Below are 9,971 nucleotides of genomic sequence, written 5' to 3'. Positions count from 1 at the left end.
GGTCATGAAGATGATTTCAAACTTTCTTCATGTATTATTTTTAATGTGTTCTGCTCCTGATGCTCCCGATGTTCTGCATTCCTTCTGCCTTTTGTTGACTGTCATTTTCTTTATTTAAGTTTCTGTCATAGCAAATTCAAATACTGATGCACGGTATAGCAGAATACTTTTCTGAATGCGTTTGGGTAGAAGGTTTTAATCTCAGCTCCGATGGAAATGAAGCCAGAGAACGGGGCAGTGAGAAGATCGAGAGGAAGAGCAGCTCATTTCAGGAGCTTTGACTTCCTCTGGAAATGCAGTGACATAGTCTGTGAATTTTAGACAATGTTTGTACAGTCTGTGCAGCAGAAAGACAAATATCAGACAGGAGCAAGCGAGACTTGAATTATTAACCAGCTGTCTAACCACTGGGGTTGTCATAGCAACCAGGTTTCCTTTCTTTTTTCCTAGATAAGGCATGGCTGTGTTGGATCATGGGGCTTATCTGAGCAGCTAGAATGCACCCCTAACCAAAGACAAAGCATTTATCAGGCTCTGCATTACATTCAGTGCAGATATGTGCACAGTTACACCATCACGCACACAAAGGACGCACATTTATCTCACCTGGGCTCTGCTTTTGAGAGCTGTCCGGGCTTCATTCAAACATACAAACCAACCTTCAGTCCCTTTTTGTTTCAGAGACGTTCTTGCTAACCCTCTGGTGTGTCTGACCCCGAACAGAGGTGCCCAGCTCACCTAAATGTCACACTCTTTAACATACTGTCTATATGAAGAGAGTTCAGAACAGGATGCCATATTTATAGGCTGACCTTTATATGTTACCCTCCACTGACTGACCTGTAGAGCTGTATGTTCTTTGATCCGCAGGGCTAGATTGTTCTTTTGCTTTGTGAGTACTAAAATACGCCCATGCAGTCTGTATAGAGATACGGTATCTGGATAATTATCTACCTTTCATTTATTATTGGTTTCAAAATGTGTTCTTTTTTCTTGAAGATGTGGTCATGCTGCATAGATTGCATTTGTACCTTCTAATATCTGATCAAAGTATGAACTATGTTCTTGGACTTAATGTTCTAGGCCAAGCAGTAATACCAGGTATGAATGGGGTGCAAATGTCACAGGTTTGGATGCATGTATTTGGTAATCTGGTGATGTTTGTGGTTTAGACTGAAAGTGTTAAGTCTTATTTATTACAACATGATTTGACTTTATAAATTATGGTCCCTTTGAGAAGAAAACAGATGATAAACCAGGCAAATCTTTATGATGTGTCCTCCTTTCACTCTCCACACATCATGTCAAGTTTCAAAACACCAAAATCTCAGGGTCAAAACGTGCAGGCTGAGGCTTCAAAAGAAGAGCTTGAAAATCAAAGTGCAACCTCATGACAGCTACGTTCATCTTTTATATACAGTCTGTGCATTTGTAAAACACAACAGTATTGTGTGTGCATTCATAGCCTCAAAAGTCTTATACCTGCGGGTTTCTGTCGGTTACCAAAATCTATTTAAAACTTCGGTGAGCCACGCTGAGTGACATTCCTTCATTACTCCATCGTGCTGCTGAAAATACTCACAGGACCACCATATGTGGATTCCAACCATACCGTGTCTTCTTGTTTGATTAACATTAGATGAAACTTACAGTGATAAGCCGTATCAGATTACTCAGCCTCGTTATTACTCATTATTATTCTATTTTTACAAGGGGAACTTCATTTGTAACATATTTTCAAAGCTTTAAAATAAATATCCAGCCATTCTCTTCTGCTTATCCAATTCAGGGTCGTGGGAGATAATAATATTTTTGGATGAATTAATTTTCCATATGATCCAATTCTCTGGTTGCTGAATTGAATTAGCTTGTGGGGATAGGTTAATTGATTAATCCAAATTGCCACTAGGTGTGAATGTGCGAGTGAATGTGAGTGTGAATGGTTGTCTGTCCCTATGTGTTAGCCCTGCGACAGCCTGGCGACCTGTCCAGGGTGTACCCCGCCTTTCGCCCTATGACAGCTGGGATAGGCTCCAGCGCCCCCCGCGACCCTGAAAAGGATAAGCGGAAGCGAATGGATGGATGGATGGATGGATTTCACTTGATTAACCTATTATTTAATTTAATGTATGATATAAATAAATTACACACAATCATCAATAAATTGTGAGTAAATCTTTGATTAAATTAGAAGAAAAACGTTTTTGCTAGAAAATGATGGTGGCCTGGAGCAACAAAGCAAAAGCCTTTCACCATTTGAAAGGATGTTATTCCAGATTTTCTGCAACATGAAGTAACAAGATGTCGTTATTCATGATATCAGATTTTCATTTCATGAGTCTGATTGTAAAATAGAAAAATAAATACAGTAACATAAAATTGACATTGGCAACATCATTGCAATGCCTGCAGAAATTATGGGGGAAATAATGATAATATTAAAGCTGTTAATGAAATCTGCGATTTTGTGTGTTGTTTGCTGTCCTTTTGGGCAAACGAATCAAATGCAAAACAATTGTAAGTGGATGTTTTGTTATTTATGTTATTATTATTCCCATGATATTGGTATTTCCTTCCTAAAATTCCCAGTTGCCACAACATGGTTTTGTTCTTGTGTTTTCCTGTGGAGCTCCTTCCAGGAACTATTCTGAAGAGTGGCGTTTAATTCTAATTATGCCATTACAGATTGCACATTTGCACTGTGGTTCTGTTGTATAGCGACCTCTCAGACTGAGCAAAGACCGCACAAAAAAACGACGCTCTTAATTAAACTCGTTCGCAGCTTCACGTGACCTTTAAAGTTGGGCCACTGAGGAAGGGGGCGTGGCCCGGGAGGACAGCGCATATAAATGGCGTGCCTCGAAACTTCTTTCCCGCTCTCGCTTCTTCTCCGAAGGACGTTCGTATCCCAGTGTCCTCTCAGGTAAGGGTTTGGTTTCCCGCATTTGTTGCCTTTGTTTAGTGGTTGAGCTTTGACAGTTTTACCTGCTGCTCAGAGTAACAGGTGAACGAAACACACAGAAAGTAGCGTTTTTATTACACGGTTTCTGCTTCCTGTAAAGTTTTGTTTTGAGTTTTTTGAAACGTTAATCTTTTAATTCTTGAATGTGCATCTTTTTTTTTCTTCTTCTTGTATAAGTGAATTAAAGGCTAAACTGTTTCCTCCCTCTCAGTGAGGTGTAGACCACATCAGGCACAATGGTGAAGATTGGAGTCAATGGGTAAGTTTCTACACCTGTCATTGTGCAGGTGTCCTGGCAGAGGTTTCCTTCTCATCGGCTTAATTAACAATCACTACCCCATGTGTTGCAAAGGGGTGTTTGGTTTGATGCTAGTAAAACTTGAGTAGGTGCAACTAAGTCTTGCATTTTATTTGTATATCTTTTAATAAAGTTCAAAGTAGATAATCAAGCAGGCATTTCAGTATACCCCGGATAAGATTCTTGGATTTCTTTGGATGCTTTATTTGTATCCAGGTATTTTAACTTCATCCCCTGTTGTCTGAATGCTGTATTGACACAAGTGTTTATGTCAAAGGTTGAAAGTGTTTCTAAAATTTAGATCAGTGGGCAATTTAATTGAATTGTAGGGCCTTCGATTTGGTTTTCCTCTAGTGACATGTTGTCCTCTTGTGGTTTTACTTATTGGCTCATGAAGTAAAGATTTAATCAAGTGGCAAAAGCAGTTTAAACTTAACACCTTGTTGGAAATGTGCTAAACAAATGCCTTATGGAGGCCAAAATACAAACTGATTGCCAATGTTTGAAAGCTGAAACGGCAACTTCTTGTCAAGATGGTAAAAGGGCAACTTGTTAAATGAACATAAATTAAACAAGGCTTGAAATCTAGAAATGCCAGACACTTAAAGGTGTCTAAATATTTAGCTGCCTCACAGAGGACCGCTGGAGTGCTGCCTGAGCATCATCTGAACCCTAAAAGCAGGACAGGACTGCGGTCTGGACCTGTCTATTCTCTGGTTATTTATAGTCTGGTGGTGTCACAGTTGGCGTCCGCTCTTCAACAACGCCCTTCTGTCAGTATCGCTGCTCTCTTCAGCTGTCACATTCCTCTTCATTCTCCCCTCATCTAATTTTAACTCCTTAACCTTTCCACTGGAGATCAGTGATCGGCCGACTCTGTGTGGACACTGCTCAGACTCGGAGATCACAGCTGAAACATTTTCTCTTCCTCTTGTGGAGCAGCAGCAGCTGCTGCTGCAGAGCCGCAGGGTGATTTGGCTCCCTGATTTTGGACACGTACCTCACAATGAGGCTCAGAAACAGAAGATGGGCTCCAGTCCATTTTGGCCTTCTGGCTGCTCAGCAGCTTTCCAAAACAAAGGAAATCTGCATGCCCGTGGCTCTTCCCCCTCCTGTCAAAACTTTGTCAATGATGGCAGCGCCTGACAAAGAGTTTGAGAGGATAACTTGAGGGTTTCTGCACCTGACAATTAAAATGATTCACTAATGAGACAGTAGTGAAGCTGCTTGTGTTTAAAGCTGCTAGAATTGCCAAATTTCATAAGTGTCCCCCAATGGTACAACATTAGTGTTTTGTTCTTGACCCCTTACTAACTTTAAGGATATGTACACTACTGACTTTGCCACAAACTAGACTGTGCAAGCAGCCTCCATGGCCGCATGCTGTCATCCCACCTGAAGTTAAACTTGCTAACATTTTACTGTGCTAGTGATTTCTAATATCAGTTAAATGTGAAACTGTTACATCTGACTTGTGATAATTTTATATTTGACAAAAGTAAGAACTTTATATTCAGTAATTACTTTACATTTAACTCTAAATTTCATGAGGTGAATGGCTTTAAGAGAACACCAGTTGATGAACATGGACTTTATCTGATATGAGCAGGTTCCTACATATATGAATTTTCAAATTGCTCCCCTTAAGACTTTCCTTCCTGTTTTGCTATTGTCCAGATTTCCTCTTACTCAACCCATAAAGTTCTCTAGCAGTTTCAAAGGAGTCTCAGCTTCCTGATACATCAAAGCTGATAAAGTCGTTTTGTGTGCATGTTGTATATTTGTCTCCTGTTGCAGGATACAGTTGCAAAAAAACTATGTAATGTGACTCGTGTGAACTGAAGGCATGCAGTGTTGCATAACAAAACTCTGGTGCTCAATAGCTCATGCCACAACTCACTGTCTTCAGCTTGATCTAAAGCCAAAGCTAGTGGTGGCCTCAACCCTGAATTTACTATCGGCTTCCCTCTGACACAGTAGTTGGTATGCTCGTCCATAATGGCAACGTTTAACTTCTGCAGGCTTTTAGCAACTTCTTTAGGAGAGTTGCATGTTGCTTCCAGATCAGTTTACATGAAGAAACATGTTTCACCACATCTTTAGAAATCTTGAATTGAGCAGCCTTGTTTGCTCTGATAGAAGCTGAAATACAATAGAGCCTAAATGCAGTATTATTGAAAGGCCATGAAGACAATCAAATTCCAACTATGTGGCAACTGTATCTTGGCTATAACTAAACACGGGTTGTCTTGCAGTCGCAAGGCAAAGTCTGCTTTTGGGTCATCCACATATGAAATCCCACTTTAAGTTTGTTCAGAACTTAAACTTGATGAGGAAAATTGTGCCTTTTGCCATCTTGGACAAATTTTTTTTTTTTTTTTTTTTTTGGTTGAGTTTTGTTTTTTGTATGCCTCCAAATCTACTTGGAGGCAGCAATTCACAAGAATGGCCTAATCTGTTTGGGTAACCCACAAGCAACTGTTGTACTCAAACACCTCCACACACTCAATTCTGAAGCACTAACTCAACTTGTCACAAAACATGAAAAAGTTAGAGACAAATGTTTGGGTGATTTTAAAAACTTGTCTTTGTAGCATATCTTGATTTCTCTCAGAAACTCTTACTTCACAACCCTCTTTATCTCCATTACTATAACGTGCTCTGAACTTTCGACCCTCATGCTTCCTTAGTTCCACACTCTTCAATCTGCCTCACTGACAGTGCCCATATTGGGCCTAAACAGGCTATCAGCTGCTGGTGCCAGCCACTGTTATCTTCAGTCAAGGTTGGCAGGCCTTGCATGGCAAAGCCATCCTCTGCAGTGACTCAGATTAAACCTGCTGGTCAGACAGGAAATGAATAAAGTGGACATAGTTGCAATTTAAAAACTTGGGCCTGGAACCTGATATTTTAATTGGACTATGCAGACATTACAAGGGTCTTCAGTTTGAATTCAACAAAATATTTCATCCTTACTGTCTCACAACAACCTAGTCGTTCTTGCTCCCTTTCATATCCGTACTGATTCTTTAGTCTGACCTGCATTTCAGATTTGGACGTATTGGTCGTTTGGTGACTCGTGCTGCTGTTGCTGGTGGTAAGGTTGAGGTTGTAGCCATCAATGATCCCTTCATTGACCTGGAATACATGGTGAGAGGATGGGTTTCTTCTGCTCTATAAATTGATGGTACTTAACAAGCCTGTTTGATTCTGTTTAGTAAATGTAGGAAAAGCAAAGTTCTTAAATGAAACATTTTAAGCAAAGACTGCGTTGTCAAGGACACCAGGAAGTTTTAGAGACCTCATGTTGACTTCTCTTAAGAAATGGCAGGTTTTGTTGCATTTTTAATGGTCACCTCTTAATGCAGGCCTACATGTTCAAGTACGACTCCACTCACGGCACTTGGAAGCACGGAGAGGTGAAGACTGAGGGTGGCAAGCTGGTCATCGGTAACATGCACATCATGGTCTTCCAAGAGTACGTAACTGTCACATGTGCACTTTGTCCAGCAAGTTTGCCTCAGATTGAATAACTAACTTCTCTGAACTGCATAGGAGGGACCCCGCCAACATCAAGTGGGGTGATGCTGGTGTGGACTATGTTGTAGAGTCCACTGGTGTCTTTACCACCATTGAGAAGGCTTCTGTAAGTTGGCTGCTGTTGTGCTTTCTCACCTGTCTAAAGTGCAGTTTCACCCTGAAGATGACTGGATTGTCACTATTGTGACTTCAACATGTGAAACAAACTTGGTTGAAGGAACAGTTTTCATCATCCTGACCTGTATCTCTAAATTAATGCAATCTTTTTGGAATCTAGTTTGCATAATCTTGGAGCTTCCTGAAGCATCAGTGATTGTACAATCAGTCTTAAGCTCTATTTTGATTTGTTAGGCTCATCTGAAGGGTGGAGCTAAGAGGGTGGTGATCTCTGCTCCCAGTGCTGATGCACCAATGTTTGTAATGGGTGTCAACCACGAAAAATACAACAACTCATTGACGGTTGTCAGGTGAGTGTTGGTACTGAGTGCTTACAGATGCCGTGTGTGCACGTGAGTGTGTGCGTGCGTGATTCTATAATGGCTGTTTGGACAGCTGGCTGCAGATGTCTAGATGGCTTCTTAAAGTTTGTTTGGTGTTGCATCTCTGCACTTAAGCTGTCATACATTAAGTTGACATGTGCTTTCTCCGTAGCAATGCTTCCTGCACCACCAACTGCCTGGCTCCCCTCGCCAAGGTCGTACACGACAATTTTGGCATCGTGGAAGGTCTCATGGTAAAGAACTGATACTGCTTCTTTTGAGTGAATCTCTTATAACCAGAAGATTTTAGGAACTTTAAGAGCAGTCGGCCAACAAACTGTACAATGCGTTCAGCAACAACTTCATTTAGTTACATGTTGCTAGTACTCACATACGTATACATTGCACTTTTTTTTTTTTTTTTTTTTTTTTTTTTTCCCCCCCCTCATTGTATTTTGTCTTTTGCACCTTTGTGGTCCAGCTACCCAATTTCGCTGTGCAAAAACTGCACAATGCCAATAAAAAGCTCAAAGTCTCCTCAGTTTGACATTCTGGGGAGGGTCATTCTTTGTGGCAGACTCACCAAATTTTAGTCACTGATGCTGGAGACTGATGGCCCTTCACAAACATCACATGATCAGAAAGCTTGGATACTGGGTGTCTATATCAGGGTCCTGCTTTCCAGTAGTTCTCTTGTCACAAAGTGTTTCTGCTGCATCAAGTAAATGTGGTCCCTCTACAACATCAACAAAGCTACTTGCCTCTGAAATTCTGTTTAACTTGTCCGACAGCTGCTCAGATTAGCTCACATTGTTGGGACGATCTGATTCTGCCTCTGAATAACCTTTACCTGCTCTTTCAGAGCACAGTCCACGCTGTCACTGCCACACAGAAGACTGTTGACGGGCCCTCTGGTAAAATGTGGAGAGATGGCCGTGGTGCCTCCCAGAACATCATCCCTGCCTCCACTGGAGCCGCCAAGGCTGTTGGCAAGGTCATCCCTGAGCTGAACGGGTACTTTTCCTCTAATTCTCCATTTTAAAATGGCACATGTGTCTTCCTGAAAAGGATCAGGACGGTGTAATGACTAAAACTATCAGCAAAATGCCCTGAGCTTTGAATATTTGTTACAGTAAACTGACAGGTATGGCTTTCCGTGTGCCCACCCCCAACGTGTCTGTCGTCGACCTTACTGTCCGACTGGAGAAGCCTGTAAGCGTCTCATAATTGACATAAAGCTGATTCATGTTCCCTTATCTAGAGTTTGCATTTGTCTAATCTGAGGATTATAATTTCTCATCTCAGGCAAAGTATGAAGACATAAAGAAAACGATCAAAGCTGCTGCTGAGGGACCCATGAAGGGAATTCTGGGATACACAGAGGACCAGGTACAAAACACCCACATCTGAAACACCAGGCTACATTATACTCTTAAAAGGGGAGAATGAGACGGTTTCACTTGTGTGGCCACACAGGAGTCACTAGGTGGCAGCATTTGTCTAACTAGCTTTACAGATGTGCTCGAGGACTGGCACACTAACAGAACAACTACACTTGCACTCTTTCTGTTCAGGTTGTGTCCACAGACTTCAACAGTGACCCTCACTCGTCAATCTTTGACGCTGGAGCTGGCATTGCACTCAACGACAACTTTGTCAAGCTGGTTTCATGGTGAGACTCGATGAACATGTCTCTAGTATGAAACTGCATTTATTAAACTCAGTTGACCAAAGCTTGTTTGCTGCATTTAAATGAATTGATTACTACAAATGGAAATCTGAATCTCATGTAGTATGAAATGAGTAAAAATGTAATAGACTGGTATTCCTAGTCACCGAGTTTACACCTAGTGCCCCAAGAAGACAAACTTCTGTGATTTAAACAGTTAGCCATTATGCACTAAAGCCTGCAGCTTTCCCATCTTCATTCACGTTTCCACTGTTGAACCTTCTGCTCTCATTTTTGTACCTGCAGGTACGATAATGAGTTTGGCTACAGCAACCGTGTGTGTGACCTGCTCGTGCACATGTTCTCTAAGGAGTGAAATCCTGATTCATCATTCCGTCACCTGGATGTCACAGCATCTGCAGAAAGGACAAACTGAATAACCTGACCAATGGGGAGAGAAAATGTATTGTCCTGCTTAAAATAAGCTTGTCCCCTGTTCTGTCAGAAGTGATGTTTGTACAGATTCTTTGCAGTATTGTTACTAATCTTGTGGCTCCTTTGCACTTGAAAATAAAGAACAGAATTCATGAGAAATGTGTAGTTTCTTTTCCAAAAGGAAAAACGAAGCAGGGAGAAACTTTGCTGCCTATGCAAACTTCATGGATATTTGAAGCCTTATTTCAGATCATGTTTACATTCGGTGTAAGAGCTTTCAGCATTAACCCTGGTATAAGGCATTTAAAGCACATTGTGATATGCAATTTAAATTGTATATAGTTTAGAATGGACAGGTGTAGCATTAGACCTGTCCAGACTGGCTTCTTCATACAAATCCAGCCCTTCAATGACATCTAGTCTGTAAAAGTCACTTTTGTGACTATGGAAACACCTGACATGTGTAATGAGTGTAGTTGACAAACGCTGGTTGTAACTGAACGTGAGCTGGCTCTATAATGTGCTTAGTTTTCTCCATGTCACCAAAGTGGTTTTGCATAAAGTTGAAATGCATTTGTAGTCTGACTG

General features: G+C 41.2%; 1 protein-coding gene across 1 annotated transcript; it reads left to right on the top strand.

The window, feature by feature from the left end:
- Positions 1-2,838: 2,838 nt before the first annotated feature.
- Positions 2,839-9,542, top strand: LOC113014802 (glyceraldehyde-3-phosphate dehydrogenase-like). The gene is made up of 12 exons (XM_026156537.1): positions 2,839-2,923; positions 3,174-3,221; positions 6,311-6,410; positions 6,629-6,738; positions 6,816-6,906; positions 7,152-7,267; positions 7,452-7,533; positions 8,142-8,293; positions 8,413-8,491; positions 8,585-8,668; positions 8,854-8,951; positions 9,255-9,542. Exons 2-12 carry the CDS (start codon positions 3,199-3,201, stop codon positions 9,322-9,324), a joined length of 1,005 nt encoding a protein of 334 aa, XP_026012322.1. The 5' UTR covers positions 2,839-2,923; positions 3,174-3,198; the 3' UTR covers positions 9,325-9,542.
- Positions 9,543-9,971: the final 429 nt, after the last annotated feature.

The sequence above is a fragment of the Astatotilapia calliptera genome, chromosome 22 (genome assembly GCF_900246225.1).
Source record: "Astatotilapia calliptera chromosome 22, fAstCal1.2, whole genome shotgun sequence".
Lineage (NCBI taxonomy): Eukaryota > Metazoa > Chordata > Actinopteri > Cichliformes > Cichlidae > Astatotilapia > Astatotilapia calliptera.
This window is presented reverse-complemented; position numbering and strand designations above follow the sequence as displayed.

What these genes read in the sequence shown, in the direction of transcription:
- LOC113014802 (XM_026156537.1), top strand. Translation starts at nt 3,199, where the DNA reads ATGGTGAAGATTGGAGTCAATGG. An exon ending in GTGAAGATTGGAGTCAATGG is followed by an intron (nt 3,222 to 6,310) that starts GTAAGTTTCTAC and finishes CCTGCATTTCAG; the next exon opens with ATTTGGACGTATTGGTCGTT. An exon ending in GCATCGTGGAAGGTCTCATG is followed by an intron (nt 7,534 to 8,141) that starts GTAAAGAACTGA and finishes CTGCTCTTTCAG; the next exon opens with AGCACAGTCCACGCTGTCAC.